The 17,287-nt window shown below is 39.2% G+C and overlaps 1 protein-coding gene across 1 annotated transcript; it reads right to left on the reverse strand.

The window, feature by feature from the left end:
- Positions 1-9,637: 9,637 nt before the first annotated feature.
- Positions 9,638-11,428, reverse strand: LOC311085184 (uncharacterized protein; the record flags this gene model as incomplete). Its single annotated transcript, XM_084117618.1, has 4 exons — positions 11,104-11,428; positions 10,624-10,929; positions 10,385-10,498; positions 9,638-9,669 (listed from the first exon to the last, which is right to left on the reverse strand). Exons 1-4 carry the CDS (start codon positions 11,396-11,398, stop codon positions 9,638-9,640), a joined length of 747 nt encoding a protein of 248 aa, XP_083973744.1. The 5' UTR covers positions 11,399-11,428.
- Between the last annotated feature and the right edge of the window lie 5,859 nt (positions 11,429-17,287).

Here is a 17,287-nt window from a genome sequence, read left to right on the forward strand (position 1 = left end):
GATCAGATTGCCAGATTAGATTGCCATACCATGAAACAATATTATATGTGAGAATACTCTCAATCATTGATCGATATAGCATGGTTAGAGTGTGCGTGCTAATGTTAAAACTTCTCAATTTCCTAAGGAGACCCAAACGTTGTCATGCCTTTTAATGGATGTATTCTACATTACTTTCAAAATTTAGTTTCTCATCAATAATTGTACCCAAGTATTTAAAATTCGAGACCTGCTCTACAGTTTTTCCCTTTATGGCAACTGGTTTATATACAGAGGCGATACTGTTCTCGATTGATTTCTCAGATATAGCTCTTTTGTCTTTTCAATATTAAGATGTAAGAAACTACTCTCAAACCAACAAATAATACTGTCAATATACTCAAAGTATGAGGAGCAATTCCTTTCTTTCTGCAAGGAGACCAATGCTATATCATCGGCATACTTTATAAGGGAAAGGTTATCATCATTACACTTCAATTCATTGATGTATACAGAAAACAGTATTGGAGACAGTACACATCCCTGCGGTAATCCAGTATCTAAAACCAAGCAATCTGACATGACATTATTGTTAATACAGACTCGCTGAGGTTGGCCTTTTAAAAACTCCTTAATCCATAAAATCATCCAACTACTAACACCTAAATCATAGAGGCGCTTTAAAAGAAGATGAGGTTGGACAGTATTAAAAGCAGACGAGAAATCCATGAAGAGTATTCGAAAATAGGAGTTTGAATTATCTAGATGATGTTGAACCTTACTTAAAAGAGTGAGATCTAATACCATTAAATATTATTTAAGTTAGTAAACAAGTAAATAGTAAACAAGTTTTGTTTGTTTTGCAGTCAGACCAATAAGAGACTATTAACTATAACTCTTCCTTTTTTATTATACAAATGCGTCATTAAATATCTACAAATGTATACAAATTTTTCCGAGGTCAGGTTCATGTTAGACAAGAGATCATCGCCCCTTAGCTGTGAACCATTGACATTTCGAAACAGTTATGATGTGCATAAAACTCTACTGAAATTACATTACTGTGGCAGTTTCAAACATGCCCCGAATCACTGGCTCGAAACAAATCAATGGCAAAGGTTTCGAAGCTTCATGTGTATGGAAATTCACTTCAGACTTTTAGTTGAGTTTCTGAATGCAATGCTATTTTTGAACCATTATACTAATTCAGAACAACACAATTTCAGACATAACAATAACAACACATGAGAGTGAAAAAAAGCATGAAACCATGAAGTTAAAACATATTAGCAGAGAATAATGTGAACTATATGTGAGTCAAGGTCATATGAGCTGTAACATTTATTCCAGTATATGGTCATTGATCATCGTTTTTTGGGGAGATTTGCATACACAGCCTCCTTCTTTGATTTCTGCAAGGAAAAATGCAGTCATATTTAAAAACAAACAAACAAAATTAACAAAATTTGGCATCAAATTTAAATACCTTATAAGGCCCTGTTTCTGTAAAATAACTTCCATAGTTTCAAGATTTGAAAAGTGTTGTTGATTGTATGTAGGCCTATTGTTTAATGATTGCTGTCGTCTATGTAATGTATAGTACATTTCTGTCTGGAGGATAGTTTTTATTTTCTAGTTGGCGTTCCTTCCATGGAAACACAAATTAGGTCATTTTTTTATTAAATCTGAGAGCTGTCTCACTCCTCCATAGGCTTCTTGGTAGTTGCATCTTGCCGGCCCAGAAAGTTAGTAAAGATAATGTTTAAAATAGTCCAAGTGACTACAGTGAGTCAACCTTAAGTTTATGAAGAACTTCCACAAAAAAAGAAAAAAAAAGAAAATAACGACTTTATTCAACTATTCATTTTCCGTGTGGGCCTCCAATGTGAGCTCACGAGAGATCCATTCCAATTCCAATTCGACAATGATTGTGCTTTAGGTCTCAATGAAGTGTTTACAATGGTTCTAAAGTGTGCATTTCCTGGATGTCCGAATTCAATAGCTTACATACACCACGTGTCTTCCTCTGCTTGTAAACAGACAGTGTAGGGCTTCCGGCTATGTCAGGACATCATCTTCTCAGTTCTCGCGCATGCATCATGGCGCTCTCGTGAACTCACGTCAGAGGCCCACACGAAAAGAAAATGTTTTTTTTTTTTTTTCGCACAAAAAGTATTCTTGTCGCTCATCCATCCATAATCACTGGTCTTGTCCCACCCATATACAATGGTTCTGAGGCCCATGTAATCAGCAACCTACTTTCAGGTAATGAAATCACAATGATACCAACATTTAAATCATGTTTTGCCTGCTTATGCCCTGTCGTCTTGAGTATAATAAACAACTCCCTGAGCACGGGTGTTGTGTCTGCTGCACTCACAATCTTTTTGAGCGCCTCCAATCTGGTTTCCGCAAACTGCATTGAAACAGCATTAGTTAAATTCACCAATGACCTTTTACTTGTTGCTGACTCTGGCTGTCATTCAATTCTGAATCTTCTTGATCTCAGTGCAGCTTTTGACACTGTAGATCTTTTACTCATTTGGAAACTGTTTCTGTTGTTACTGACACTGTTTTAAACTGGTTCAAGTCTTATCTTTCAGACCGTGGGCAGTTTGAGTCCCCTACTTTTTTGCGTTACATTTTTTCCCTTGGGCAGCTTCTAAGATCCTTTGGTCTTAAGTTTCATTTTTGTGCAGACGACACTCTGATTTACATTCACTCAAAACCTGGTGATAGAACACTGCATATCAGAGGTAAAAATATGGATGTCACAAAATTTTCTTTGTCTCAACAGTGACAAGACTGAGGTTATGCTCATTGGTTCACCCCACCAAATACGTAAAGCTGGCCCTTTAACCCTGAAGGTTGATGGCTCTGCTATGGAGTTTCAAACTAATTTACAAAATCTGGGGATGATATTTGATTCAAACTTAACATTTGATCCACATGTCCAGAACATGGTTAATGTATACTTTTTTCACCTCAGAAACATTGTAAGACTGAGCCCAATGCTATCTTTATCTGTGGCGGAAAAACTGATCAACACGTTTGTTTTTTCTCGCATTGACTATTGTAATGCTCTGCTCGCTGGGGTCTCTAAATCAACTCTAAACAAATTGCAGTTGTGTTCAAAACTCAGCTGCCAGAGTCCTGACAAGGTCCAGGACAAGTGAGCACACTGGCTTCCTGTCAAGTTTTGCATAGAGCAGGGGTGGGCAAACTACGGCCCGCGGGCCACATACGGCCCGTTAGGCTGTTTAATCCGGCCCGCCGAGTATTTAAAAAATTTTCTTAAGATCGCATTAATTTTGCCTTTTTTCTTGCAATACTTTGCGTTATATATATATATATATATTGCGTTGCATATATTTGACAATCGGAATATCAGATATTGCATGCCATAGCTAACAAATGTAAAAAAGGAAAAATGACATAAAAGCAGATCATCATTCATTCAGCGCTGTTGTTGCTGCGGTGCGTCAAGTAACAAGCAATGACGCGTCACCATGGAAACCAAACAGAGAGCGCATAGACTTGTTGCACGTTAATGTTTTTTTCCTTTTTTGGAAACTCACAGAGAAAAAAAAATGTTTGGTAACCGCTTGCACACCTTAGTTTTTCCTTTGATTTGTCTGCTATTTAGTTTCTTTGCTCCTCTGGATTTGTGGATGTATCCTGACTGATTCCGTTTACCGACCTTTATCACCCGGCTTTCGACTACACTCCCCTGTCTGCCATGTACAGAACCCGTTTTTTTTTTCATTAAATGTTCTGATCTGCCTTTGCTTTTTATGTTTTATTTTATTATTCTTAAAATAAATTTGCATATTCGTTTATTTCGTTTTTTTCCACAAATGTATGACTTTTGGAAGTGCAAATTGCCATGTAAGGGATAATGTATAGAGAGGCGGTCGTTATAGCGAATAACAAGCCCGACAGGCTGAACGAGACCCCGACGCGAAGCGGAGGGGTCTTGACAGCCTGAAGGGCTTGTTATTCGCTATAACGACCGCCTCTCTATACATTATCCCGCTTATTACATGGCTACCTACAAAATAAATCAATAATTTGACACAAATTATTGATTTAAAAAGGAGTTTATTGATTTAAAAACGATTGTATTGCTTCCGCCAAAGAAAATAGTCCGTTCCGCGTCCATAGCAACGCGCTGTTTTGCATGGCAACGGTCTGTTATAGCTCGCAGCGGTCTGTTATCAAGAAATAACAGACCGCATTCTACATTGGAATTCAGCCAAGCCATGTAATAAGCAGTTTTAATAAAGTTGAATTAACTGACATTTTTACTCTTCTAAGTGTAGCCTACACTTGCAGGTGTTTTGTTTCTAATTTACTGTTAGGCCCATTAAATAATAATAAGGATAAACAATATTTAAAAAGTATAGGCTATAATTATCTAACATCTGACTAATTAAAAATTAACATCAAGACATAACATGCTAAATGGGGGATATAGCATAAAAAATGTATTGTCAGAATATCGTCTCTCAGTTGTTGAATTTCGTGCAGACATTGCCACAACGTAAATGTCTGTTTGCTCAGCCCGATCTCATGAAAGTGCGAATACCACGAATTGTATTTGTAGTGCTTATGATAAGCAGTTTTCGCGTGCATATGATACGCACTTTATGGCCTAATCCTAACCTAGGGGTTTACAGTGCGTAGCATATGCATGCAAAAAAAACAAAAACATTTTTGGCATATAAATGGCACGAGAAATCAAATTCGTGGTATAGATACGCACTTTCATGAGATCGTGCTTCATAATCTGCTACTGGTCCGGCCCTCTGTCAAATTTTAAAACCCAGTGTGGCCCTTGAGCCAAAAAGTTTGCCCACCCCTGGCATAGAGTGTAAAATTCTCATCCTTACCTACAAGGCCCTGCATGATTTATCGCCAGAATATCTGTCTGAACTTTTAACTGTCTATACCCCAAGGCGTAATCTCCGCTCTTCTGATTCTGGCTTGTTAACCATTCTGCAACTCGGTTACGCTCTATGGGCCCTATCTTGCACCCAGCACAATTGACTTTGTACCATGACGCATGTATCATTCCTATTTTGCACCCGACACACAGCGGACTTTTCCCTCCACAGACGCATGTCGGTATATTATGGAATGAACTTGCGCTCCCGGGGGGCGGTTCAGCAAAAAGAGGAGGCGTGTTCCGGCACAAACGTTCCCTGGTGCTATTTTGCAGTAAACAATTCCGCCACTGACCAGGAAAAACCTAGTCTAAGTTAGTTGCGAGTTGCGTGTGTTATTCATATGCTATTTTAAGGGCGCATGCTTGGCCATAATGTAGCATGTGCACAACACGCATACTTTGATTCTCTCATCTACAAAGACGCAGCAGTTTTCATTTTTGCAAACCATACATAATTACAAGGAAACATATTATCACACGAGGGAAATCATTGTGGTGTCCATGAAAATGTGAAAAAAATATGCATAAATCTTGCTTACACCTTTACCCAAATTATTATACACGTGTTTAACTGAAGCTAATTTGATTGGGTTTCTCCATCCCCATACAATGTCAATTCTCTGTCTTTTATGGCCCTGACGAAAACTTCGGTCTCCTCGACTGTAAACCGCTCCTGGCGTGTGCCTGGCAAATCCACCGTTATAATAGCCATCCGCAATGGAACAAGCGTGCCTGAGATGATGCTCTGATTGGTTTATTTCACGTTACGCCCAAACCACACCAATGAATAATGAAGCTACCTCAGACCAACCCATTTTAGATTTGCGTCGGGTGCAAGGGTCATTTATCCCGCAACATCACACGAGATCTGCCCACAAAGTTACTTGCGTTTCGCTTATGATACTTGTGTTTCAGATCGTTAAAATAGGGCCCTATGGATGACCGGGCTTTTTCTTCCTTGGCTCCAAAAGGAAATCTCTCCCCACAGAGATTAGACATGCTGAATCCTTTAGTGTTTTTAAATCTTCTCTTGAAACCTCATTTTTCCAGCTAGCATATAAGTGATTTTTTTTTTTTTTTTTGATTGTATGGTTCTATTTTTTTATTGTGTTATGTATTTCAATGTATTTTTATTTGTATGTCTTTGTAAAGCACTTTGAGATGCAACTTTTAAAGGCGCTATATAAAATAAAGTTTATTATTATTATTAACATATCATGTAGTAAGATTATATTGTGCAAGTTTTTTAATAAAAAAAAATGAAGTTCCCTTTTAAAGGGGGCCTCGAACTGCATCGACTACGACACTTTAGGGAACGCCCTTGAAGTAATGCATCTGAAGTATGAATGAAACTAATCCGATCCTATTGGTGCTGCGTCATGACGTAACATGTGACGGCATACACAGAAGCTACAAAGGGTTGTGCCTGTGTTGTGCTGAATTCTGACCCCCCCCCCCCCCAGTATTGGTAAGTTTAGGGTTAGTTTTGGGGCAGGGGTTAGGATTAGGGGTGGGGTTATGATTAGGCAATAAGGTACTAACTTCAATGAGGGGGGTAATAATTTGGCAGGGAGTCAAAATTCGGCACAACACGTAATCTACGTGCTGCCTCTGCAAACGTGAGATCCGAGCCACTATAGATTCTGTATTGCAATGTAGACCTTTAATCTATGCGCTGCCTCGGCAAACGCGAGATCCCAGCCACATAATCTTTATTGCAGAGTAGACCAGTAATCTATGCGTTGCCTTGGCAAACACGAGATCCGAGCCACTAGATTCTATATTGCAATGCAGACCTTTATTTGAAGTTCTTAAGGGACAAACAACACCAAATAGGACAGACAGTTTGACACAGAGCACTTGCTGAAGAGCAAAAAGCTAACTCTGTTGTGTGCCGGTGTTGTGCAGAGTCACTGGCTGTCGCCATTGTATTGGAGACAATGGCTGTCTCCATCCGGTTGAGAATGACTCTGCAGAACACCTTTCTTGGAATAGACAGAAGAGTGATTCCACACCAGTTGTCGCAGTTCTTAATGTTACCTTTCTTGGGGACTTTGACAATAAGACCTTTGGACCAGTCTTCAGGGATGGTGTTACTGTTCCAAATGTTTTGGAATCCGTCAGCACTCTTGTTGATGATGGAATGTCGATCTTGAGTATCTCAGCATGAATAGAATTTATGCCACATGCCTTGCCACTTTTCAGGGTTTGGATGGCAGCTTTAACCTCAGCAGAGTCAGGGGGGTTGTTGTTGATTTCCAGGATATCCTCTGTTAATGTGATGTTGGCTGGTTGTTCAGGCTCACGGAGTACTTCCTGGAAGTGTTGAACCCATCTGGCTGCTTGTTCACTCTCTGATGTACAGATGTTGCCATTCTTGTCACTAACATGGGTAGTTTGGTTTGTGCATCTGCCACAGAGTCGCTTTGTGATTTTGTACACTGTGTTTCCATAGGTTGCAGCTTTCTCGGCTTCACTTGCCAGGTATTCAGCAAAGACCCATTTGTCTTTTCTAGCACTCCTCTTCACCTCTCTGTCCTTGTTTTTATATGACATCTTGGTTTTCTCGAGGAGTCTTTGGGACTTAGTGTTCAGCATCTTTGCTTTCAGTTGTTTCCTCTCTTCTTTCAGAATACAGAATCTAGTGGCTCGGATCTCGCGTTTGCTGAAGCAGCGCGTAGATTATGGGTCTACTCTGCAATAAAGATTCTGTGTGGGTGAGAGGCATGCACAGTCAACTCTTGAGGGTGCTGGCTGTGTTCATTGAGAAATATCTCGACATGCAAAGCCAAGCATTTTCGGGTGTTTCAGCCTTGCGCCTGTTGACTTTCTTCTCGACAGATGAAATCCAAATATATTGTGAACGACTCGAAAATCTCGCGTTTGCCGAGGCAGCGCTTTGATTAAGTGTCTACAATTAAAGGGACACAAGCGATCTGTGAAATAATACTGTTTGGGTGCAAGGCATTCACAGTCAGCTCCTAAGGGTGCTGGCAGTGTTCAATGAAAAATATCTTGACTCGTAGATCAGACGAAGCTGTTAAATGTTTCAGCCTCGCACCTGTTGACGTTCTTCTCAAAGGGATGAAAGCCAAATATATTGTAACGGCTCGAAACTAGCGTTTGCCGAGGCAGCGTGTAGATTAGGAAACCATATAAATTAATATTAAAACAGTATTGTCTGGTGAGTATGGCTGCATTTAATTCTAAGTAATTAAAATGATGGTATATTATCTGACTTTAAAAAGTTAGATATTTTAATTCAGCCTACAATTCAGACCGTGTTTCACTTATCCAGTGTTTATGGCTGCATTTAATTCTGAAGGATTAAAACGATGAGCAGCGAATCGTTTTCGATTTTTCCCTGCTGGTCCTCCGCTTCAGGGTATTGAAAACAAGACGAAAATAGCAGGGATGTCCCCCCCATGGAGGGACGAGCGAGAATTTTTCCTCCGCGGAGTGAATCCACACTCAAGGTGTACATGGCTGCCATTGTGGCTTTCCATGCTCCTCTGGGTGATTGGCCCCTGGGGAAACATCAGCTGATCGTACGTTTAATCCGTGGGGCTCAGAGGATGAGACCTGCCAGAGTTTCCACATGGGACCTGGCAGTGGTTCTCGAAGGGCTGGAACCTCTGGAGTCGGCTGAGGCCAAGAACCTTTGCCTCAAAGTTTTTTTTTTTATCAGTCAATACTTCTCTGAGGAGAGTAGGAGATCTTCAGGCGCTCCCTATATCTCATGGGTGCCTGGAGTTTGCTCCAGGCGACTTTAAGGCTATCTTGCATCCCAGGCCGGGCTATGTGCCTAAATTGCTCGCCACAATTGCCTTCCAATGTGGCACAGCCTATGGTTCTGCAGGCTTTTCATCCTCCACCTCATGTGACGGCAGATGAAGAAAGACTTAATTTGCTCTGCCCTGTCAGAGCTCTCAAGATTTATGTCCAGAGGTCTTCTTCATGGCGGAAGTCAGACCAGTTGCTTGTGTGCTTCGGGTCACCCAAGAAGGTGCTTCCCGCATCCCAACAGACCATCAGTAACTGGATCATTCAGGCTACCTCTATGGCCTATCAGGTGCGTAGCTTGCCTTCACCGTTGGCCTCGCGTGAGGGCTCATTCAACCAGAGGCAAGGCGTCCTCTAGAGCCCTCCTTTCAGGGGGCCCGATCCAAGTAGTGTGCGATGCAGCAGGATGGGCCACCCCTCATACTTTTATCAGATTTTATAGCCTAGATATTTCTTCTACGCAAGACACTCTAGTGCTCTCGTCCTAAGTGTGCCTGTGCGCAGCTTCACGCTGGGACAGGCAGGGCTCGTTGTGGCATAGTGGGTACTCGTTCCCCAGTGTCATAGTCAACGCAGTTCGAGTTCTCTCGAAAGAGAACGTCTTGGGTTATGACTGTAAACCCTTGTTCCCTGAGAAGGGAACGAGACACTGCATCCCTATGCCACGCCTTCCACTGCCTGGGAGCGACTTGCTTCATCGCAGAAGCTAACTCTGTTGTGTGCCGGCATCCCTTTGTAGCTTCCATGTATGCCGTCACATGTTACGTCATAACGCAGCACCAATCAGGATTGGATTAGTTTCATTCATATTTCAGATGCGTTATGCTAAGGGCGTTCCCCAAAGTGTCGTAATCAACACAGTGTCTCATTCCCTTCTCAGGAAACAAGGGTTACAGTCGTTTTTCTTTTTCATTTTTACATTTTTCATTATTGACGAATCTGCGGCCGACCGTTCACTTCTGGAGTCACAACTTAACACATACACCAGTTAAACCTATGCGTTAAACCATAACACCGGGTCAAATGTCAACTCACCCATGTTGTTCTTGTGCACTTTTAAAGCATATGTCAGGGGTTAGAAAACTGTTAGTAATAAATAAAAATTGTAATTAAAAAAGGATGAGGCATCACTTTCTCCCTGAACACAGAAGTCTACCGTTATAACCTAACTCGCGGTGAAGATAAACTTACATAAGCAGAAAGTAAGAGACTGACAGTGACATGTGGGTTTGTAACAGTATGGTGAGTAAATAGTATAATTATGTTGGATGAACTAATCACTGCTAACTGCGTGCAAATAGATTTTGATTTGTGCTAATTAATTTGTAGGGCTGCAAAATGGAAATACTGTATGTTAGTTTTTACACTGAGGTACGAACAATACACTTAGTGTTTTTTTTTTTAGCTATTTGATTAATATTACTCACAAAAGCTTAAATCATACTGACTGACTGCAAAAACTTCTTGCAACACAGTTATAAATGATCTTACCATTTTTCGTGTTTTTTGTTGACAGGATGCTGCATTATTTCTGTCTTCCTCCCGGGTCTGAACTGCATTCATAATAATCACAGACGTGTTAAAACAACAATGTTTTTTAATCCTATATTGAAATTTGTACTTTAAAAAAAGATAAATATTTCGACTTCTGGATTAATTGCTTGCTCTCCTGACCTGTTTTTCTGCATTTCCTGCAGATGCAGAAGATCACAACGACTGCAACCACAATCATCAAAGAACCAGCAGCCGCAGAGATCAACACTATCAGAAACACTGAGACTGGAGGAACTGAAGGAGACTGTGTGTCTGGTCCTGTAATGATAAAGAAAGAAGTGAATGCTTCAGTCTGATCTACAATAGAAGACAGAGATCAGGTCAGTAAATACACACATATATCATCAGTGCTGTGGTACCTGCACATGTGTGACAGAGTGTGTTGATGTCCAGATGTGTGGTCTGGTTGCTGATGGGATTGTTCAGCACACAGCTGTAGGTGTTTTTATCCTGATATTCCACCTCCAGAGGTAGAGAGAGACTGATGCTGAGATCACACACACTGATGCTGGACAATACACTGATTCCTGCGTACCAGGAGAGAGTCGCATCACTCACATTCAACACTGATGAACACACCAATGAACAATTAGATGATGATGATGGTGATGATGATGATGATGATAATGAACAGTCTCTGCTGATGACAGGAACAGGCAGACGAGCTGGAAAACATGGGAAAATAAACAGACATATGAATAAATCTACACAACAATTTTCAGTCCAGTGTATTCAGGGTTTTTTACAATCTGTTACCTCAAACTTTAAAATGATTCAACAATTCAATATGTTGATATAAAACAAGCGTAAAAGACAGGACAAATGAGCTCTATACTCACCATAGACAGAAACACTGAATGTTTTTGAGGTTATTTTCGCTCCCCTTATCACTAGTTCATAATCTCCAGTATGTTCAGTAGTGGTGTTTGTGATGGTCAGAGATCCAGTTTGATAGTCCAGCTTCAGTCTGTCTCTGAATCTCCCATCAGGAACATCATCATATGTGGAGAAGACTCGATTCTCACTGCTGATTTTAGCGATCGAAGATTTTTCAGCTCCATATTTCCACAGTATATCATCATCTTCATGTATTTCAGTAAGATCAGAGTTTAGAGTGACAGAATCTCCCTCCATCACTGACACTGAATCACCAAATACACCTGATGAACAAACAGATTTACAGATTAAGGCTCCTGATGGTTTACAAAGTCAGAAATCAGCTGTAGTTTGTAAATAACTTACTATTGAAAGGTGAGATATATGAACATAATTTTAACGGTGTAATTACAATATGGAAAGTTTGGTTTTTCTGGAAATTGTCAATATCTACCACATTTTGGTATATGGGACATATAGATAAAACAGGGTTCCTACAATTTTTATCTAATGAATTTGTATTTTTTTTTATGTTACTACTGAATAAAAAAAAATGCTTAGAGATGATTTGCATTTGTAATCCATGAAATTAACATAATTTAAAACCCACAAAAATGTGGCTTAATGGAGGATTTGCTTTGAGTCTCCATTGGTTGAAGTTACATTCAATGTAGCAACTTGACTTCCATGACTTTTATCATCTGTGAAAAATGTTACTGATATTTAGCAAAAAATATGTCAATTTATAACTTACCAGTCAGACGGCACCAGCACAAACAGAACAAAACAAACACGTGAAACATTCTTACATTGTGACAGTAGCAGCTCATCTTAGTCAAAGTGAAACCTGCAGAGATGTGGTTGTGGTTGTGGATCTGCTTGTAGGTGGGCAAATACAAGCAGGTGGGCAAACCTCCAAGCTCATTAGGTAAAATGAGAAGAAAATTGGAATATTGTGTACATCTTCCTAAATTTCATGCTGAATTAGAACTTTTTGATTAGAGATTTTAATGGTTTTATAATTCACTTTCATTCAAATCAATCAAAATTAAATCAATTAAAAATTATTGTGTATGGTTTTAACAATTAACACCATCTGCAAACTCATGTTGTGGTACTAGCTGCTCATCTTAGTCAAACTGAAACTGCGGTGGTCGGTTTTCTTCAGAAATGAGGTTTGATCTGCGCAAAGATCTTTTAGGTGAGAGGGGGCATTCAGTGTATTTGTGTTTAGTTTGTAGGTGAAGTGTTTCTTCCTGTGCTGCTTTTAATGAACCTAGCAGTTGATTCCCTCATAACACAGCTTTAAAGTAAAATAAAATAAAAATAAGAATGCATAAAAAACTGTCAAATCTGATTCACCGGTCAAACATGATAATGTAACGATCACCAGCTGGAGTGCCCTTGAGAGCCACCAGAGGGCACTCCACATAAGACTATTATCACTCACAAACTACATTTCCCATAACTCACTGCCCAGACTCATCATCACTTATCACTGATCACATTCACCTGTACTTCATTCACTGATTGCATTCACCTGTGTCTCATCATCCTGTTTGTCTCAGTCTAATTTATACCATGTTCATTCATTCACTCACCGCGAAGTCTTGTTTAAGTGTTACACTGCATTACTGAGCATTCTCCTGGTTTTCTTGTCTCTTGCACTCAAAAAAATGCTGGGTTGTTTCTGTAAACAAATTGTTGGGTTGATTGTGCTGGGTCAAAAAGTTGGGTTGTTTGGGGTACTGTAAACACATTATTGGGTTGCTCATGCTGGGTCAAATGAGTTGTAAGGGGGTCATTCACAAATAAACCGCTGGTTGGGTTATTTTGACCCAGCAACTGGTTACTTTTTTCATTCTTTGCAGAACTTTCTGGATTCTTCACTTCTGACCTGACTCGAGGAGCACGCCACTCGGAGCAGGCAGTGTTTTATGGTAAGTTATGATGTTTACCTATATTTTTAATAAGTTGTGGTGGTAGCAGCAAGTTAATTTCACTGTTCAACATACAGTCTTTGATATGGAAGTGTGAGGGGTAACGTATTTATTCTGTGAAACATTAATTAGCCACAGCTAACCGGTTAGAATTTTTGACAATATGCCGCATCGTTAAATCCTTAGTTGAAATTAAACCAGCTATATCAGCAGCCTTTTTGAAATATGCAGTTTAAATTCTAAATTCATCATGTAATTATCGTAGGCCTATTCATTGTGGACGTTGTATTTAAAAGTGAGAAAAGCGTTTTGTATGAAATCCACAAGCGCAGTTTCCCTCACAGGGTTCGCACGTAAAATCAGCGGGAAATGAGTCTCTGATGTAGGCTAGCTAACGTTAGTGAGTTGTGAGTGAAAAGTCTGCTGGCCGCTGGCGTAGTTTTAGAAATACTCGTCAGAAGAAATGACTGAGGTAAGTTCCAGCAGTCTGCGTGTGTCTTCTGTAATGTCTCGAACCATCGTTTCTGACAAAAAAAAAAAAAAAAGGCTTTCAAGAGCTTGATATAGCCTAGTTTTTTTTTTAGTAAATGTATGACTTGCAATCTTTATAAACATCGACTGAGGAAAGGAGAAATAAATGGACAGGCGCCAGTTTTGAGAAGAAAAGTATACCCGTTTAGTTGAACGAATGATCGTCAATATTTAAAACTTAAAAAAATGTAAAGTTATATGATAGCCTATAATGCATGTCATCTTTCATTTTATTGTGTGCAAGTTAACATCTAAACGAGGCGATCATCAGCGCTGCCAGTCAGGAGATTAACGAGCAGCTTTGTGGGTTTGTGAGTTTTAATGTTAAAGACACTTTCAACATTACAGTAATATTTTACTTTTAATAAAATAATGTTTTATTTTAATGCCTTAATGTTGATAATATTTGTCCAAATTACTATTTTATTACTATTACTATAATTCAGTTTGCAAATGCTGAATACACATTTTGTTTGTTTTTCACATTTGGTCATTTGGTAATGTTTGCAATTATTTTAATTGCATATTCAATAATAAATTGATACTTCCACAAAAAAAGCTTAACTTGACATAGGTCAACATTTAACATAGGTCAGCTGAAACCAGGGATGCTTTCCTATAACACCTGATACTCATTATTTAATAAGAAGAATGGCATCTATGCTAATGTTTGTCTTTTTGTTCATTCTAAAGTTTACTGAAGTCAGCCGGATCCAGGCCGTATCCAGATCAGAAGGTGGACCTGCGCCTGGACCCATCCATGACGCATCCCTGAAGAGCCAGCCTCATCAGCCCTGTGAAGGCCTCATCGACATGACTGATCCTCAACAAACTCGTCTCCATACCGGTGTGATGACTCCAACTTCCAGCCAGATGAAACTGGATAAATATTCTGAATGTTCTTATTCAATCTGACCTCTGACCTGTAATGCTGCATGGATCATAATCATACACTGTTCGCTCGTTGGCCAGAGGAGAACTGAGCGACTGAGACTGGGTTCTCCCAAGGTTTTTTTCTCCATTCTGTCACTGATGGAGTTTTGGTTCCTTGCCACTGTTGCCTTGGCTTTTGGCTTGCTAGTTGGGGACATTTAATATTCAACAATATTATTGATCTGCCTTACTTAAGGTGGATGATGATGCAATATTCTTCTAGAAACAAACTTTGTTGTATTATATTCATGTTACAGTATCACTATGAAGCTGCTTTGATACAATCTGTATTGTAAAAAGCGCTATATAAATAAAGATGACTTGACTTGTGTAATCAACAGGTGAGGACCAACATGGTTGAATATTTACAAAATGAGATGACTGGTGAATTGCTGCACATTCTGTGCCTCAGGGATGAAATGAGGGGGACATGTCAGACCTTTGACATTGATTAACATTTGTATTCGATAAAGAAAAGTATTAAAGAAATGTATAAAATAAAAAAAAATGAGATTTAAATCATACAGTGGCCTCTCTGGTTTATTGTATTACAGAGATAATAATTATTTTACATTCATAATATAACAAATATTTGTTTCTAATTTTATTAAGGCAATGAGACAAGAAATAACCCAGCACATGAGTAAGACTTAACCCAGCAAGAGGGTTAATTTCACCCACTGGTTGGGTCAAATGAATGACCCAGAAATATGGGTTAAATGGTAAAACCCAGCACTTGGGTCAAACCAACCCAGCGCGTGTTCTGTCCAATAGTGACCCAGCCGTGTGGTTAAGGTTGGGTTATTTTTTAACCCAGCAGTTTTTAGAGTGTGGTTTTGGTTATCTTGCCCTGTTTCCTGGATTACTCTCTTGCCTCTGGTCCCTGCCTGTTTTGTTTGTTTGTTTGTTTGTTTGTTTTGACTGTCTGCCTGTGTATGACCCTTGCCTGTACATTGGATTACGCTTCTGGATTTCCCCATACAATAAAGCTGCGTTTGGATCCTTTACCTTCGTGTCTCGGAGCAGTTCGTAACAGATAACATACACAACATTGACAGCTGTAATGGAAATTTTACATTTAGATGTGTTTTTTACTTTCAGATGTGTGCAACTTGTGTTGACGTTGAACATTTATTTTTACTCATAAGCATTTAAAGAAATAATCATATAAGCTTGCAGGAACAAAATGTTCTGGGTAGCAAAGAGACTATGAGTACTCAAAGTGACCTATTGTGTACTTCAAGTGTGAAAAGTATGTGCGCAGCTTTGATGAAAATAGAGATAAGCAAAATGTGTGAATAAGAGCAGCAGCTAAAAACAGGAAACTTTTGCAGACGTGATATTGTTCTGTCTAGACAGAATTTATGTTAGACAAGAGATCTCGAACAAAGACGTATTGCCTTTTAAGGTAAACCAAGGCGATCTTTTGAGACAGACCAGGATGTGTTAAGGGTATATAGCTGGGCAAAAGGGAACTAACCTTTGCCTTTTCATATCAGACTCTGACTGATGTGTGAACAGCCTTTCTTACAAGAAATAAAGATCTTTATAACTTTTGAAATTTCCAGCTGTCTTCCAATTATTATTTAAAGTTGAGAAAGAAGTTCCACGACACAGCCAAGCAATAGGTGTAATTTGTTGGAGGGACACGTCCCCACCACTTTACATCATGTGGTACAGATGTATCTAATACAAAGTAAACGTCTAGTTGTGTAGCAGACTCTATTCATTCTGGTGAAATTACAAAAAAAAAAAAAAAAAAATGCACACAAACGTGTCCCTGCTCTAGATATACAATCACTGAGGAACATCTTTGGTTTTAAAGGTACACTATGTAACTTTTAATAATAATAATATTTTGTTACAGTTATATAGCGCTTTTCTGGGTACTCAAGGCGCTTTAAAAGGGGGGAAATCTCCTCAACCACCCCCAGTGTGCAGCATCCACCTCGATGATGCGACGCCAGAATGGCCACCACACACCAGCTTATTGTTGGAGAGGAGACGGAGTGATGAATTTAATCAGCACATATATATATATATATATATATATATATATATATATATATATATATATATATATATATATTTATGGTCTGTGTGGCCATCGGCATATACACTCACCTAAAGGATTATTAGGAACACCATACTAATACTGTGTTTGACCCCCTTTCGCTTTCAGAACTGCCTTAATTCTATGTGGCATTGATTCAACAAGGTGCTGAAAGCATTCTTTAGCTGATGGAGCATCTTGCAGTTGATGGAGATTTGTGGGATGCACATCTAGGGCACGAAGCTCCCGTTCCACCACATCCCAAAGATGCTCTATTGGGTTGAGATCTGGTGACTGTGAGGGCCATTTAAGTACAGTGAACTCATTGTCATGTTCAAGAAACCAATTTGAAATTAGGGATGCACCGATGTGAAAATTGTGGCCGATACCGATAACCGATATTAATATTGCTGTTATGGCCGATACCGATATTTACCGATGTCGATATCTCTGTATAGAAAACAAATTTTAATGATTATCAAATAAAGAGCTATTTTCCAAAACACTTTTTTTTTTTTTTACTTTAGAAATGACTGATATTGGGCACCTTTACCTGTATGCAAAATATGTCACACATACGACACACATGCATTATATTGCATTGCATATAATGTGTGCTGGTCAACTTGTCTAAAATTAAGAAACCCTTAGAAAACAGGAAAAAAAAAACAGGAACATTGTGTACAATTA

The sequence above is a fragment of the Abramis brama genome (assembly GCF_963993115.1).
Source record: "Abramis brama genome assembly, chromosome: 6".
Classification (NCBI taxonomy): Eukaryota; Metazoa; Chordata; class Actinopteri; order Cypriniformes; family Leuciscidae; genus Abramis; species Abramis brama.